This window comes from Dreissena polymorpha, chromosome 15, assembly GCF_020536995.1.
Source record: "Dreissena polymorpha isolate Duluth1 chromosome 15, UMN_Dpol_1.0, whole genome shotgun sequence".
Lineage (NCBI taxonomy): Eukaryota > Metazoa > Mollusca > Bivalvia > Myida > Dreissenidae > Dreissena > Dreissena polymorpha.
Window position 1 is genome coordinate 64,839,443 of NC_068369.1, and position 17,805 is coordinate 64,857,247.

Sequence of the window (17,805 nt, forward strand, 5' to 3'; positions counted from 1 at the left end):
AGCTCTAGGACTGGTTTCTTCCTGTTTCAGAGCTATATGACTGGTGTCTACTTGTTTCAGGGCTCTATGACTGGTGTGTACTTGTTTCAGAGCTCTATGACTGGTTTTTGCTTGTATCAGATGTCTATGTCTGGTGTCTACTTTTTTCAGGGCTCTATGACTAGTTTCTGTCTGTTTCAGGGTTCAAAGACTACTTTCTGTCTGTTTCAGAGCTCTATGACTGGTGTCTACTTGTTTCAGGGCTCTATGACTGGTTTCTGTCTGTTTTAGGGCTCTATGACTAGTTTCTGTCTGTTTCAGAGCTCTATGACTGGTTTGTGCTTGTTTCAGTGCTTATTGACTGGTGTCTGCTTGTTTCAGAGCCTTATGACTGGTGTCTGCTTGTTTCAGAGCTCTATGACTGGTGTCTGCTTGTTTCAGAGCTCTATGACTAGTGTCTGCCTGTTTCAGAGCCCTATGACTGGTGTCTGCCTGTTTTAGAGCTCTATGACTAGTGTCTGCCTGTTTCAGAGCCCTATAACTGGTGTCTGCTTGTTTCAGGGCTCAAGAGTGGTGATTGTGGTGTCTGTAGTGAAGTTCCCTGGTGGAGTATTCACTTCTTGTCCAGTCAGCACATTTGTGAGTGCAGGGGGTGGCGTGGAGGAGTTCTCATTCACAAAGTGGAAGGAAGCCATTATGAACCCTCTCAGAGGTAATGGAGTCATTAAACTGCTTACCAGGGGTTTTAGTGTGGAGGTTGCATGTATGCAGACCACTTTAAATTAATTCAATTAAATTAAATGTTCACAGGTATGATGTGTATCAACTACAGATATTAAATAAAAAATATGTCAATATGACAGGTGTCTGACAGAAAATTAACAATATACTTCAGTTTACTTAAGTTTAGACTGAAGAAATAGTTGAGCATGCTGTCTTGAGCTCACTTGAGAACATGCTCATAATGAGCCTTTAGGTTATCTTTTGTCATTTACTGTATTCTCTGTGTTTGGTCCATTGTCAACATTTGCCTTGTGAGGTGGCATTTATTGGCAAATCTTCATGAAACTTAGTCACAACATTTTTAGCTCATCTATTTTTTGAAAAAAAATTATGAGCTATTGTCATCACCTTGGCGTCGGCGTTGGCGTCCGGTTAAGTTTTGCGTTTCTCAGAAAGTATCAATGCTATTGCATTCAAACTTGGTACACTTACTTACTATCATGAGGGGACTGGACTCTGGCGTGCATTTTGACAGAATTATGTGCCCTTTTTATACTTAGAAAATTGAAAATTTTGGTTAAGTTTTGTGTTTAGGTCCATTTTATTCCTTAAGTATCAAAGCTATTGCTTTCATACTTGCAACACTTACTAACTATCATAAGGGGACTGTGCAGGCAAAGTTATGTAACTCTGACTGGCATTTTGACAGAATTATGTGCCCTTTTTATACTTAGAAAATTAAAAATTTGGTTAAGTTTTGTGTTTGGGTCCACTTTATTCCTACAGTATCAAAGCTATTGCTTTCATACTTGCAACACTTGAATCATAAGGGGACTGTGCAGGCAAAGTTATGTAACTCTGACTGGCATTTGGACGGAATTATGGGCCCTTTATACTTAGAAAATTGAAAATTTGGTTAAGTTTTGTGTTTTGGTCCACTTTACCCCTAAAGTATCATAGATATTGCTTTCATACTAGGAATACTCGCAACTATCATAAGGGGACAGTAAAAGGACAAGTTGCATAACTCTGGTTGTCATTTTTACGGAATTATGGCCCTTTTTTGACTTAGTAACTTTGAATATATGGTTAAATTTTGTGTTTCGATCCACTTTGCTTCTAAAGTATCAAGGCTATTGCTTTCAAACTTCAAATACTTTCATGCTATCATGAGGTTACTGTACCTGGCAAGTTTAATTTTACCTTGACCTTTGAATGACCTTGACTCTCAAGGTCAAATTATTAAATTTTGCTAAAATTGCCATAACTTCTTTTTTTATGTTTAGATTTGATTGATACTTTGACAAATCTACTCCTACCTGACATACCACAATAGAATACACCCAAACCATCCTCGGTGCCCTCCACCCTTCCCCCCCCCCCTCCCCCCGAATCCCCCCCCTAATTTTTTTTTTTTTAAAGATCATCTCACAAATGACCACCACACCCTCACACTATACCCCCCGTCCCACCACCCCCCCCCCCCAATTTTTTTTGAAACGGTTAAAAAACACAAATATTTATTTTTATTATTTTATTTTTGAAATAACGTCCAACCATCGCACCCAAGAATCCCCTCCCCCCCACCACCCCCCGAAATTTTTTTTTTAAGATCATCTCACAAATGACCACCACACCCTCACACTATACCCCCCCCCCATCCCCCCCCCCTCCCCCCAAAAAAAATATAAATATTTTTTTTTGCATTTTTTTTCCTCATTTTTGGAAGATAATGTTATAAATGTCCACACCCCCACACTATACACCTCGCTTCACTCCACCCCTCCCTCCTTTGTGATTGAAATTTAGAGTCCCTTCACCTTTAAAAAGAAAATAGATGAGCGGTCTGCACCCGCAAAGCGGTGCTCTTGTTCCTAATTACATGTATATATTGGCAATGTTCAAAACTGGTTCACATGAGATAGAAAAGTTAGGTCAATAGCAGAGCTCCAGATAACTTTTCTGAGTAATTGGGTAAATACCCACTACTTTTAAGTTCAATTGGGTATTTTCATTTTCAATTGGGTACAAAAAAAGTCGGTACCCACTACTTTAATTGTCAATGGGGTATTTTTGTATTAAAATTGGGTATTTTTATTGTCTTAAATTCTCAAATGCTTACCTGAATGAGCTTGTTGAAATTCCACTCTTAATTGATTGGTTTCAGAGATCTTGTGTAATTATGTAGATATATCCATAATATACAGTCTTGATTAAATAACAAGTTTGACAAAAAATTTCCACCAGTTTTCTTACAATGTAAGCACTGTCAGCGCTTGCCTCCGACACAATATCCTCAAGAATTAGTTTTACTATATTTTCCTCTTCTAATTTTGTGTTGCTTGCTGTTTAATACGTAACTTAAAAAATTTGTGTGCCTGGGATATGATGTTTCCCTTTTTACGGCCTCGCGGTTTCGACATTTTCACAACAATAACACGTAGTTACATACATGTAGACGCTTTCTTCCATACATATTATTGCGCTGAAGATTATACTAAAGCGCTTGGACGAAGCCGAAAGAATCTGGGTATTTCAGACCCGGGTATTTGCGGGACAAATTTACTCATTACTCAGAGCAAAAATACAATATGTGTAATCGGCAATTTCAATTCTGTTTTGGTACGCTTAGTTTTATTTTTCTATGCATAATCGGCAATTTAACATTGGGTAGTAACGCAAGTACGCACCTTATCTGTAGCTCTGCAATAGGTAAATAGATTAAAGAAAAGAAAAAGCTTGTGAACCCCTTTTTTGCCCTAACTGAAGTAAGGTCTGAAATTTAGTCACAGTTTGTAACTGGGTTACATGGTGTCAAAAACTAGGTCACTATGTTTTAAAAAAAGCAGATGAACTTGCCAAAGGCAACTTAAATTGCTCAATCTTCATAAAACTTGGTCAGAGAGTTTGTCCTAATGTTATTTTGAAACTGGGTCATGTGTGGTAAGAAACATGGTCACTTGGTCAAATTACAGAAAACAGTAGAAGTCACTTTTGATTGCAAGATCTTTATGAAACTTGCTCTGAGCATTTGTTTTCATTATTTCTGTGACGATTAATGTGTGGTTCCCTTCTATTGAAAAGCATGGTTGAGATAGTAAATTACTTAAAACACTCTAGAATTTACTTTTTAGCTCACCTGAGCACAACGTGCTCACGGTGAGCTTTTGTGATCGCATTTTGTCTGTCGTGCGTTGTCCGTTGTGCAGCGTCAACATTTGCCTTGTTAACTCTAGAGGCCACATTTATTGTCCAATCTTCATGAAATTTGGTCAGAAGATTGGTCTCAATGATATCTTGGATGAGTTCGAAAATGGTAATGTTTGCTTGAAAAACATGGCTGCCAAGGGGCCAGGGCATTTTTCCTTACATGGCTATAGTAAAACCTTGTTAACACTCTAGAGGCCACATTTATTTTCCGTTCTTCATGAAACTTGGTCAGAAGATTTGTCCCAATGATATCTTGGATGAGTTAGAAAATGGTAGCGTTTGCTTGAAAAACATGGCTGCCAAGGGTCTTGGCATTTTTCCTTATATGCCTATAGATAAATCTTGTTAACACTCTAGAGGCCACATTTATAGTCCGATCTTCATGAAACTCGGTCAGAAGATTCATCCCAATGATTTATTGGACGAGTTTAAAAATGATGCCGGTTGGTTGAAAACCATGGCCACCACGGCCCTCGGATCGAATGATCGGGGGTATATTGTTTTTGGCCTGTCTGTCATTGTATGTGTCTGTCATTGTATGTGTCACAAAACTTTAACCTTGGTCATAACTTTTGCAATATTGATGATAGCAACTTGATATTTTGCATGCATGTGTATCTCATGGAGCTGCACATTTTGAGTGGTTAAAGGTCAAGGTCATCCTTTAAGGTCAACGGTCTAAAAAAAATCAAAGCGGCACATTAGGGGGCATTGTTTTTCTGACAAACACATCTCTTGTTTATTTTATTAAATATGGTAAAACACATATCGCCCCATTGGTGCAAAAAGGTTCCATGTGGCATTGAAATTAGAAGGCACATGGAACCTTTTTGCACCAATGCGGTGATATATAATTATTTCTATTATTTTATTTTTAAAAGACCGTCCAACCATCCCACCCAAGCTATTGCTATCAAACTTGAAATGTTATCTTATTAGTTTGTTTTATGTCTTTACAAATGTTCAATAGATTGTGGAAAATATACCTGAACTCAGAATCGTCCATAATGTACCACTTCTTTAAAACATAAGCGATCAATATGTTTTAATTATGGTCCTCTCCCAGTTAGAATATGACTATTTTACAATGTACCTTGACCATGTTGAATATGAACAATATCCCCATGATGGCTTACGTTATACTGTAAAGCCCTTGAAAAGTCAAGTGAGCTGTCTTCTGACAGCTCTTGTTATATATATTTTCAAAAAAAATATTTTCTGTCTACAGAATGTTACTGAAACTAGATCATTTCTCTTCATTTTTAATTCCCACAATTGAATTGGGTTGATTTCAAATAAGCACACTTCATAAGAAATGAGATGCACTTTACAAACTTTATCACATGTTGATTTATGTTTTAAAGATAAACAATGAATTTTTTTTATCAATTTAAACGAATTCAATAATTTAATTGAAACATTAGAAGTGATGATTTGAATACATGTGTGATAAATAATTGTATGATATCCATCCTAAAACCCTCATTATTTCTACTGTAATTTGATCACCAGATGTTCCAGAGTTACATAATCGGTTCCAAAAACTGTCATTGATGGTTCCAAGAGCCAGACTTGTTTTCACATTGCCAGACACAGTCAGCACAATAATACAGAAAGTGCTGTTGGGTAAATATGCTTGATTTCCTCTCAAATAAAATTATTATTAATCACAAGCTATACTTTGTTTTTGATTAAAAGCAACTTTTACAAATATATATTTTTTTGTATTGTGCACCTAACACTTTATGCATTTCATTGGTCATGCACATATTTATGAACTGACCAATCACATGAGGTTAATTTTTATGAAATGACAGAGTCATTTTACAAAGTTGCTATGTCAGTTAATAACTTTCAAGAATTGTCAACCTGATTAAAAAATAAAAGGTTTTGTAATCAAAATGCATGTGATTAAAAAATCACACCATTGTTACTCTATTCCATATTTTGAAAAACAGTGTGCAGAGAATTTGTTTATTTGGCGAATAAGCATGTTATTTTTGTCCCCTACCAGTTTCACCAGAGGGGACTTATGGTTTGCGTTCTGTGTGTCCGTGAGTCCGTCAGTCTGTCACACTTTTCTGGATCCTGCGATAACTTCAAAAGTTCTTCATATTTTTTCATGAAACTTATAACATGGACAGATGGCAATATGGAGATTATGCACGTCATTTTATTTTGTTCCTACATCAATAATTCTGGTTGCTATGACAACAAATAGACTAGAAATACTGTTGAAAATGGTGGATCCTGCTCTTTTTTCTGGATCATTCGATAACTTTAAAAGTTCTTCATATTTGTTCATGAAACTTGAAATATGGATAGATAGCAATGTGGACATTATGCACGCATTTCATTTTCTTCTTACGTCGAAAAGTTCTGGTTGCTATGGCAACAAATATATATATATATATATATATATAAATCTGACAATGGTTGAGCTGGTAGGGGACATATATTGCTTGGCAATAGTCTTGTTACTCTTGTTTGTCAGAATTTTTATGTGTGGTTACTTTGGTTACAATAACTCTAAAACTAACATCTGGATCCTCAGTCACTCAAAAAATACCTAAACTAGTTTATGAAATTAAGTATGTGAATAGAGGGTTGTATGGAAAAAAATTAAGTTCTTTTTGTGACAAAACCAAAATTATAGTTGCTGTGGTTACAGAAATAATTGAGCACTAAAATCTGGATTCTTCCATAACTGAAACTTACTGAGATCTTGTTCTTACTTTGACAATGTAATACCAATTGGGGCCTGTTGTTATGACTGTGACAAATCTTGTTTATTAATAAGCCCAAGTAGTGCACACATTTTTTTACATAAAAAATCTACTCAGGGTAAACAAATCTACTCAGGGTACCTTTTCAACGGGAGACACAATGTACTCTACTCTTGTTTAATAGATATTGAAAAAATTGCTCTCTATGTTTATAGGAAGCTCTTCACATCTATCATTTTAGAATTGTCTATTTCTTTATGCATACAAATAAAATTGATAATACTGACTCCTATTTTAAATTTTAGGAAAAACAGATTGCTGCCCCCAGCCTCGTCAGTACATTGAAAGCTACGCCAGCCCACAGTACAGGGAGGCAATTAGGAGCGTTCTCAGTTATTTTAAGGGAAGTAACACCGTATGTATTGGAATGGAGTGCTGGGGACTGAAGATTCCGATGTCCGATTGCCCAGAAATCATATGCGATGTTGCTGTGGTGACCGAGATAGACAATGTGCACGTCCTCACTCTAGTAACGGCCTGGTCAGAAATGGCCAGCAAGCACTCTCAGACGGCAGGGGCCATGTTGAAGAATAGGCTGGTCCAATATGGCGGGTGCACTGAAAAGATCAGTGTCATTTGCCAAGTTTTGGATATCACTCAGCCGAATGTTCGAGAGGTACTCGAGCATCAGATGTCTCTTAGAGACATCTACCCGTCTCACTTCTCCTCTGGCAGCAAGCGGAAATTTGACAAACTGTTGAACTCTATTGCCATTTGCATGGGGTCATACATGGCAAAATCTCAGCTGCTTCAGCCTCAGTGTGTGACTCAGACTGGGAACTACTATTTTCTGCTGACTCATGATCAGTTTGAGTTGCTATGGACGCAGCAGTTCACCAAGGAATTGTGGGTACACGGACCGGCAGGGGCGGGCAAGACAGTGGCTGCTATGCAGATGATACAGGAACTGAGGCAGCGGGGCACAAACTTGGAGAACATTCTGTACCTGGCTGAGAATGAAAAACTCTGTGAATTTGTCAGGTTTGCCGATATTCTTTTTTCTGAACATTTCATATAATCTTTTCTCAAGTTTGAAGTTTTTGATCGCAAAATGTTCTTCTCATTATGCAACATTATTTGAGTAATTCTAGAATAAAAGCATGTCTGTTCCGTAGTCATGTATTGAAAGGAATAAATTGAATAACAGCTGACAGAAGTCATAAGAGCGTTTACAGGTTTTGTTAGTTCAGATGATTTGTACGCATGATACATTTTAAGATTAATATTGAAATAACAACATAATTATTGTTTATATACCAAATCCAAATAAATCTGGCTGCTATTCTCACATTCTTATATTCAACTGCCTAAAACAGTGAAAAGTTGTTCAGTGTAGAGGGAGGTCACTGTATAATTGAAAAGTATTTTCAAAATTTCTAAACAGCTATAAGGTCTTTTTGTATTGAGCAATGGACATTGTAATGTCCTGGATGATTACCTTAATTGTTATTATTCGGAACAAAAATCAAATCTTTAATGTTTGCTTTAATTATAAATTTAAACAGATCATGCAACCTGTGTTTGGTGATGACAAGGAGAGAGCTGATGGCAGATGCCCAGGATGCAAGTCTGATGGCCCAAAAGTACGGTCTGGTCTGCAACGTAATTGTGGATGAGGTGCAGAATTTTAAAGACTGGGACGGGGATTGGTACAGCCTCGCACAAAAATTGGCCAATCAGAACACAGCAGGAAAGCTGCAGCGCTGTAGCAACTATTTCTGGCTGTTTATGGACTACTCGCAAAAGGTGCACAAATTCAAGGCCGGCTTGCCATCTGTTATCGGCAAGAACAACTTCATGCTTAGCGAGGTCAGTCGTAGTACGAAGGAGATATTTGACTTCACATCTCGCCTGATGATGGCCTCAGAACATGTGGAGGGAGTCATGAATCCGGCACTCCAGTCTGTACTCAGTCAGCCAAAATTGGCTCACAACTTCTCCTCAGGAAAAGGTTAATTATTTAAGTATTTTTGTCCCTCTTAGTGATGTAAATTTGAAATGTAGTATGTAAGGTAAGATTTTTGCAATATTGAAGGGCCATTGGATGATCACTGTTAACCAATTTGTAGCTTAACATACCTATGGTTAACTTTTGTAATCATCTTTTAGCTCACCTTAGCAAAAAGTGCTCATGGTTATCATTATTGATCACCATTGATCTGTCGGTCATTGTCTGTCATCAACATTAACCTAGTTGTCCTTGTTAACAATGTTGTGGCAACATTTATTTCCAATCTTCATGACTGACTAATGGGGTTGTTTACCCTCGGGACTTCGGTTAAAAACCATTGCCCGAGTAACTGCCTGACATAAATACTATGCATTAAAACGGTTGAAAATTGCCATATGGTCAGCCCAATTTTACTGGGCTGAACCATAAATATAAAAGGGTACTTTGTAGTGTTGGTTCGGTGCTTTAATAAAAATCTAATAGTTGAAAAATAGCTTTACTTTTAACAGCTAAAGCGTTTAATATAAAGGAGGTACTCAACACAAGAATCTTTGCATATAAAACTATGCTAAAAGAGAAGATTTTCTATTGGTTGATTGTATTTTTATTTATTTATTAAAAAAAAAAAAGAGCTGTTGTCATCACCTTGGCGTCGGCGCCCGGTTAAGTTTTGTGTTTAGGTCCACTTTTCTCATAAAGTATCAAAGATATTGCATTCAAACTTGGTACACTTACTTACTATGATGAGGGGACTGGGAGGCAAAGTTAGATAACTCTGGCGTGCATTTTGACAGAATTATGTTCCCTTTTTATACTTAGAAAATTGAAAATTTTGATTAAGTTTTGTGTTTAGGTCCATTTTATTCCTTAAGTATCAAAGCCATTGCTTTCATACTTACAACACTTACTAACTATCATAAGGGGACTGTGCAGGAAAAGTTATGTAACTCTGACTGGCATTTTGACAGAATTATGTGCCCTTGTTATACTTAGAAAATTTGGTTAAGTTTTGTGTTAAGGTCCACTTTATTCCTAAAGTATCAAAGCTATAGCTTTCATACTTGCAACACTTACTAACTATCATAAGGGGACTGTGCAGGCAAAGTTATGTAACTTTGAGTGGCATTTTGACAGAATTATGGGCCCTTTATAATTAGAAAATTTAAAATTTGGTTAAGTTTTGTTTTTTGGTCCACTTTACTCCTAAAGTATCAAAGCTATTGCTTTCATACGTGGAACACTCACAAACTATCGTAAGGGGACAGTACAGGACAAGTTGCATAACTCTGGTTGTCATTTTGATGAAATTATGGCCCTTTTTTGACTTACATGTAGTAACTTTGAATATATGGTTAAATTTTGTGTTTAGATCCACTTTACTTCTAAAGTATCAAGGCTATTGCTTTCAAACTTCATATACTTTAATGCTAGTATAAGGGTACTGTACCTGGCAATTTTTACCCTGACCCTCGAATGACCTTGAATCTCAAGGTCAAATTATTAAATTTTGCTAACATTGCCATAACTTCTTTATTTATGATCAGATTTGATTGATACTTTGACAAAACAACTCTTACCTGACATACCACAATAGACTGCACCCAAACCAATCCCCATGCTCCCCAGAATCCCCTCCCCCAATGACCTCCCCCCTCAATTTTTTTTTTTTTTAAACATGATTAAAAAACCACAAATATTTATTTTTATTATTTTATTTTTGAAAGACCGTCAAACCATCCCACCCAAGAACACCCCCTCCCCCTAAAAAAAATATTATTTTTTTGCATTTTTTCCCCTTATTTTTGGAAGATAATGTAGTAAATGACCACACCCCCACACTATACACCCCTCTCCACCCCACCCCTCCCTCCTTTGTGATTGAAGTATTGAGATAGGTCCCTTCACCTTTAAAAAGAAAAATAGATGAGCTGTCTGCACCCGCAAGGCGGTGCTGTTGTTAAAACATGGCGCTGATTGGTTAGAATTCCTTAACTTAAAAAAACAAGTTGGTCAATCCGTTTTGGAATCAGAAATGTGAACATCGGATGACCTAGACATAGGGTTCACTATATAGAATGTAATCAAATCAGAATTTCATTACAGGGAATATATGAAAGAAAAAAGGATAATTACATCCAAAAGTACTTAAGTTTCAATTGGATATGGAGTATTGTTCTATACTGATAAACTATCATGAAGATGTTGTGTTATTATTATTATTATTAATATTATTACTATTATTATTATTATATTGTTGTTGTTTGTGTTTGAAGGAAAGAGAAAGAGAGAGAATAGCCCAATTCGTATAAGTAAGGATGGTGAAAACACATATTGTTGTATGGAGCATCATCGTTACTGGACCAATTGTTCAGCATATGCTGCAATGGAGTTGTTGGAGTCTTTTAACTTTGTGATCTGTGTTTTTAGATGTTATTATTATATGAAATTATTTATAATTTAACATCAATTGGTGGGGAAAAGTACATTTATGAAATTTATGAAAAAAAACAAGAAATGTGTTTGTCAGAAACACTATGTCCCCTTATGCGCCGCTTTGATTTTTGTTGTTGTTGACCTTGAAGGATGACTTTGACCTTGAGCTTTCACCACTCAAAATGTGCGGCATGTGTTTGTCAGAAACACTATGTCCCCTTCTTTGCCGCTTTGAATGTTTTGTTAGTTTGACCTTTGACCTTAAAGGATGACCTTGATCTTGACCTTTCACCACTCAAAATGTGCGGCTCCATGAGATACACATGCATGCCAAATATCAAGTTGCTATCTTTGATATTGCAAAAGTATTCATAAAATTAGCGATTTTCGCCACATATCTCATATCTCATGTATCTCATGGAGCTGCACATTTTGAGTGGTTAAAGGTCAAGGTCAAGGTCATCCTTCAAGGTCAGAGGTCAAATATGTGTGGCCCAAATCGCTTATTTTATAAATACTTTTGCAATATTTAAGATAGCAACTTGATATTTGGCATGCATGTGCATCTCATGGACCTGCACATTTTGAGTGGTGAAAGGTCAAGGTCAAGGTCATCCTTCAAGGTCAGAGGTCAAATATATGTGGCCCAATTCGCTTATTTTATGAATACTTTTGCAATATTGAAGATAGCAACTTGATATTTGGCATGCATATGTATCTCATGGAGCTGCACATTTTGAGTGGTGAAAGGTCAAGGTCATCCTTCACAAGGTCAAGGTCATCCTTCAAGGTCAAACATCATATAGGGGGACATTGTGTTTCACAAACACATCTTGTTCACAGAGTTATGGCCCTTTGAAATTTTCTTTAAACTGTACATATAGGGCAATTCTTGTCTGGGCTATTTCTCCCCAACTACTGACTGGAATTCAATGAAGCTTAATGGGAAGCTTAACTACCTTAAGGAGATGCACATGTTATTTGTGGGTTCTCGTTAGATTATGTATTGAGAGTTATGGCCCTTTGAAATTTTTAAGTTGGTAAACCATCCACCGTATTATTATGCCCCCCTTCGAAGAAGAGGGGGTATATTGCTTTGCTCATGTCGGTCGGTAGGTCGGTTGGTCGGTATGTCGGTCCGTCCACCAGGTGGTTGTCGTATGATAACTCAAGAACTCATATGCCTAGGATCATGAAACTTCATAGGTAGATTGATCATGACTCGCAGATGACCCCTATAGATTTTGAGGTCACTAGGTCAAAGGTCAAGGTCACGGTGACCCGAAATAGTAAATTGGTTTCCGGATGATAACTCAAGAACGCATACGCCTAGGATCATGAAACTTCATGGGTAGATTGATCATGACTTGCAGATGACCCCTATTGATTTTGAGGTCACTAGGTCAAAGGTCAAGGTCACGGTGACCCGAAATAGTAAAATGGTTTCCGGATGATAACTCAAGAATGCATACGCCTAGGATCATGAAACTTCATGGGTAGATTGATCATGACTTGCAGATGACCGCTATTGATTTTGAGGTCACAAGGTCAAAGGTCAAGGTCACGGTGACCCGAAATAGTAAAATGGTTTCCGGATGATAACTCAAGAATGCATACGCCTAGAATCATGAAACTTCATGGGTAGATTGATCATGACTCGCAGATGACCCCTATTGATTTTGAGGTCACTAGGTCAAAGGTCACGGTGACCCGAAATAGTAAAATGGTTTCCGGATGATAACTCAAGAACGCATACGCCTAGGATCATGAAACTTCATGGGTAGATTGATCAAGACTGGCAGATGACCCCTATTGATTTTGAGGTCACAAGGTCAAAGGTCACGGTGACCCGAAATAGTAAAATGATTTTCGGATGATAACTCAAGAACGCTTTTGCCTAGGATCATGACACTTCATAGGTACATTGATCGTGACTCGCAGATGACCCCTATTGATTTTCAGGTCACTAGTTTATTCTGTTTTCACACTGTCCAGTAAAGAGACTTACAAATTGAATTTTTGACACATGTTCATTCATAATGATGTATAAGCCTTTGTTTCTGTGCCAGTAAATACTATGTTTATGGAAATGACGTGAGAATTCAACATTTAAAAAACCAATGTAATATGATATGTAATATTATATGGCAACAGGACAGTTGTGATTTGCTGGGTCAATTCTATTTAGCTTGACCATCCAAGCGGTTGATAGCTTTGACAAACTGGTGGTCTGAAACATTGAGAAAATGTCACGATTCACTGACAATAAATCAAACATGTAATTCTTGCTACGCAACTTGCATTTAATTTTGTCAATTCAAATTATACATAAAAATATAATTAATTTTTAATCTGCTTGTTAATTGAAAAACAGCAACACAGTTTGTATGTATAAAACAATTTAATACATAAATAGGATCAAGCATATTAAAATATCAACTTAGATTTAGTTTCCTTTACTGTACAGGATTTGTAAAGTTAGGTTAATATTTGTGTATTGAACAAAAATAACAACAGTGTAAAGAAAAGTTAATTTGGAGATGTTCTATCCAAACCCTGAGAGTTCAGATTTCCTCAAATGCCAAGTAAAGATTGTAAATTTCAACCCACTTCTCTCAGGTTAGTTTTCAGAGGCACATATAATTAACTTTTGAGCTTAGTGTCTCATTTGTACATGCATTACTGTATTAACTCCAAATCAACTAGTACAAGTGGTAGGCCAGTATTACATGGACTGGTGTTCACTGTTTACACAGTTTCACAACCCCATCTGATACTGGTCAGTATCTTGGCAAGTGGCCAAAGTTGGGAGTGGAATTAATGGTCTATTACATAACTGACTTCTGTGTGTGGTAAACACATGATACTGGTCATGTGGTCAAGTTGCACTTGTATACATTTGCCCAATACACAACACTAGCCTTGGCTATTTTTAATCAGATTGCATTGCTATCTATGGTGGTCATTGACTAGGGGAGTTAACTGCTATAAATAACATGTTTCATTACCATTAATAAATAAAACATTACAAATTGTGTGCACGTTTCACATATTGTCAAATAAGTCAAAATGTGTGAAAGGAATCCAAAAAATCAAAGACAATTGATTAGTATAGGTCCTGATTGGTTTTTGCACTATTAATTGGATACATTTCACAGGTCATTGACATACAGTGACAAAAAACATATTCACACAATGGCTGTCACTACAACGGAGAGCCCATATGGGGGGCATGCATGTTTTACAAACAGCCCTTGTTTTGTTCAAAGTTATGCCCCTCAAGACGTTTCCTTTTATCTGAATATATAGTGCAATATTGTGACAAAAAAAAGCATCACCTGTCTCCGACAGTTTCCTGTTTAAAACTTGCAACATAAAAAGCTTTAACATATTTTTTTTAACTGAGTTGCGTCTGAACTTATACAACAGTGAACACCTACAGTGCCTTCAGCCCTTTGATTTAATAATGCATTCTTAGGGGTTTTGGTTTTCGGTTTATTTGTTAGTTTGATTAGGACACGATGTATCTAGTATATTTATATTTTATTAAAGTGAGCTGATTGATGTTTCTGGCAGTATTGAATTAAGGGTAATAGTTTCGCGCTTAAAGACAGCGGTTCTCGGTTAGGAGTTAGGTGTGGAATATTCATTTTTGTTATGTACCAAGTGCTGAAAGGCGGTTTATCCCACCTTTTTAGGGCGGCGTTTCAGGAGAATGGGTATTAAAAATAATTATCTTTAATTTGATGTTTTTATATGTGATTAGCTTGGTTTTGTTTGTCGCGTAGTTTTCACCGTTCAGGGTATAAATAAGTTAAGCGGGAGTCATGTTTTTATTGTAGTATCCAATATAACAACTTCCACTACCAAGATAGCCTTCTACGGTGACAATTATGTCACTCGAATGAGTCGCTGTGGTGGGATCCCTGATGTATGTATAGTTGAGGAGTTAATTTTGGGTTCTGTATCGTAATGAGTGTTATTTGTCTATTTTTCCTTGAAGTTTACCAACGCATGTCGCTAAAAAGAGAGAGTACATTGCGGGGGGCTATTAACTAAGTATTTTTAATTCTTTGTGTGTATCTCCTCTTAATATTTATACTCGCAGTATCCTTGCATATCTGTTTATATTTATGCTGTTTTCTTTTGTTTATAAGGTGCCTGGTTGTTACCGATTTTTCGGGCAGGAAGGAATGAGTGTCATCAGGCCAAATCAGGAATTGCTAGAGCAGATGTTGCAATGGGGGCCGGATGTGGTCATCCTCTGTTTGGGGGGGGACGATATCACTCCCACGTGCCGGCCACGTAAGATCGGCTGGTATATCGTTGAATTGTGCATTCTCGTGACGGCCCGTGGTGTCGCCACCGTGGTGGTGGCCGACATTTGCAAGCGGTGGGCTTTTCAAGACCCCGCTCTTACTTCTGACCGTTTCAATGCAATGCGCAACTCAATCGCCCATTACGTGACGAAATTCTTTCCTGTAGCATCAATGGTATACGTGAAAGAGAAAGAACACTGGTGTCCTGACGGTGTTCACCTAAGTAAGGAGGGAGAGGCTGTGTTCATGGACAGTTTGAGGTTGAAGTTGGACAAGATTTTGACACCTAAGGACTTGTAATTGTGGAAAAGAATGTATGTGTGTTGTTTATGTTCGAATAAAGAATAAGATAGGTGGGTTGTGTTTTATCTGAGTTTGTGACAGGTTATTATTTATCAATATGTGCTGTTAGTAGGCCCCTCAGCACTGTAATCTCATGTCGCCTAAGCCGGATCCAATATTTTTGTCCTTTAATGTCAACCTAGAGATTATTTTTGGTGGTCTATTTGTCGGAATACTTAATTTATTGGGGTGACTAGTATTATCAGTTACACTGTTAGTAACTGATGGTGTATGGGATATAATCCCTCAGTAATTTCATACCCTACAAGAGCGAAGCTAGTAACTGATGGTCGCTCTCGTATGGGATGACATTACTGAGGGTGTATATCCCATACATCATCAGTTACTAACAGTGTAACGATATATCTCACCGAATACCTTTAAAGTATATATATATACATAGAATATATAATATAATAGGGTAATAGATGAGGGAGTAAGGTAATAGAGAGATATAGATAATAAGAGTAAGAGATAAGTAGAGTATATAATAAATAATAGTATAATAAATAAAATGGAAGAGATAATAGAATATCTAATATATATATATCTAATATAATCTATCCTATCTATTCTTCTAATATCCTATCTAATTTCCTAATAATATATATATATATAGTATATAATATATAGTATATAATACAATATATAATATACTATATAATAAAATATATCATGTATAATATATAATATAATATATCATTTAATATATAATATAATATATAACATTTAGTATATAATATATGATATATCATCTATCATATCTCATGTATAATATATGATATATCATGTATCATGTATAATATATCATATATATATATATATATTATATATTATATTATAATATATGTTATATATTATATACTTTATAGTATATAGTATACATTATATAGAATATATTATACATTAATAACAATACTTAATTAGCAGTTTATCGAACAGACGCCATTTTTTACGTTGATAGAAGTATGGAAATAACTCGGGGTGTATGGAAATTACTCGGGGTGTATGGAAAATACACCATGGGCACGTGACCGCTCTAAGCAAATCGGATAAGGTCATTTTTGTAGGAGGTGAGATATATTTATATTTTATAGAGGTACCCCATGTCTCGCAAAAATTTGAAAACATGTTGCCTTACAATAGAGCCGATCCTGCTTGGCTGCATTAACAGTAGATTGCGATCAATTACAGTGATTTTTATGCTCCCCCAAAATTTATTTTGGGGAGAGCATATAGTCGCTGCCTCGTCGGTCCGTCCATGTGTCCGTCCGTGCACAATTTTTGTCTGGGCTATTTCTCAGCAACTAATGACCGGAATTCAATTAAACATTATGGGAAGCTTCACTACCAAGAGGAGATGTGCATAGTTTCAGCGGGTTCTAATCGGATGATTTTTCACAGAGTTATGGCCCTTTGAAATTTTCCATTAACTGTACATATAGTGCAATTCTTGTCCGGGCTTTTTCTCAGCAACTTATGACCAGAATTCAATGAAACTTTATGAGAAGCTTCACTACCAAAAGGAGATGTGCATTTTATCAGCCAGTTCTGGTCGGATGATTTTTCACAGAGTTATGGCCCTTTGAAATTTTCCATTAACTGTACATACAGTGCAATTCTTGTCCGGCCTATTTCTCAGCAACTAATGACCAGAATGCAATGAAATTTATTGGAAGCTTCACTACCGAGAGAAGATGTGCATATTATCAGCCGGTTCTGGTCGGATGATTTTTCACAGAGTTATGGCCCTTTGAAATTTTCCATTGTACATATAGTGCAATTCTTGTCCGAGCTATTTCTCAGCAACTTATTATGGGAATTCATTGAAACTTTATGGGAAGCTTCACTACCAACAGGAGATGTGCATATTATCAGCCGCTTATGGTCAGATGATTTTTCACAGAGTTATGGCCCTTTGAAATTTTCCATTGTACATATAGTTCAATTCTTGTCCGAGCTGTTTCTCAGCAACTTATTATGGGAATTCAATGAACCTTTATGGGAAGCTTCACTACCAACAGGAGATGTGCATATTATCAGCCGCTTATGGTCGGATGAT

The 17,805-nt window shown here is 36.6% G+C and overlaps 1 protein-coding gene across 2 annotated transcripts in view; it reads left to right on the plus strand.

The window, feature by feature from the left end:
• The window catches only part of LOC127859350 (schlafen family member 13-like), a 58,547-nt gene that overhangs the window by 14,597 nt on the left and 26,145 nt on the right, over window positions 1–17,805 (plus strand). Inside the window, exons 8-13 of one of the 2 annotated variants that reach the window (XM_052396696.1) lie at window positions 541–691; window positions 5,425–5,538; window positions 6,944–7,679; window positions 8,204–8,649; window positions 14,925–15,013; window positions 15,240–15,756. In XM_052396696.1, the coding sequence (XP_052252656.1) occupies window positions 541–691; window positions 5,425–5,538; window positions 6,944–7,679; window positions 8,204–8,649; window positions 14,925–15,013; window positions 15,240–15,701 (1,998 nt within the window). In that variant the 3' untranslated portion in view covers window positions 15,702–15,756. Of the gene's footprint in view, window positions 1–540; window positions 692–5,424; window positions 5,539–6,943; window positions 7,680–8,203; window positions 8,650–14,924; window positions 15,014–15,239; window positions 15,757–17,805 lie in introns of those variants that run through there. The other variant, XM_052396695.1, reaches the window with a different exon arrangement.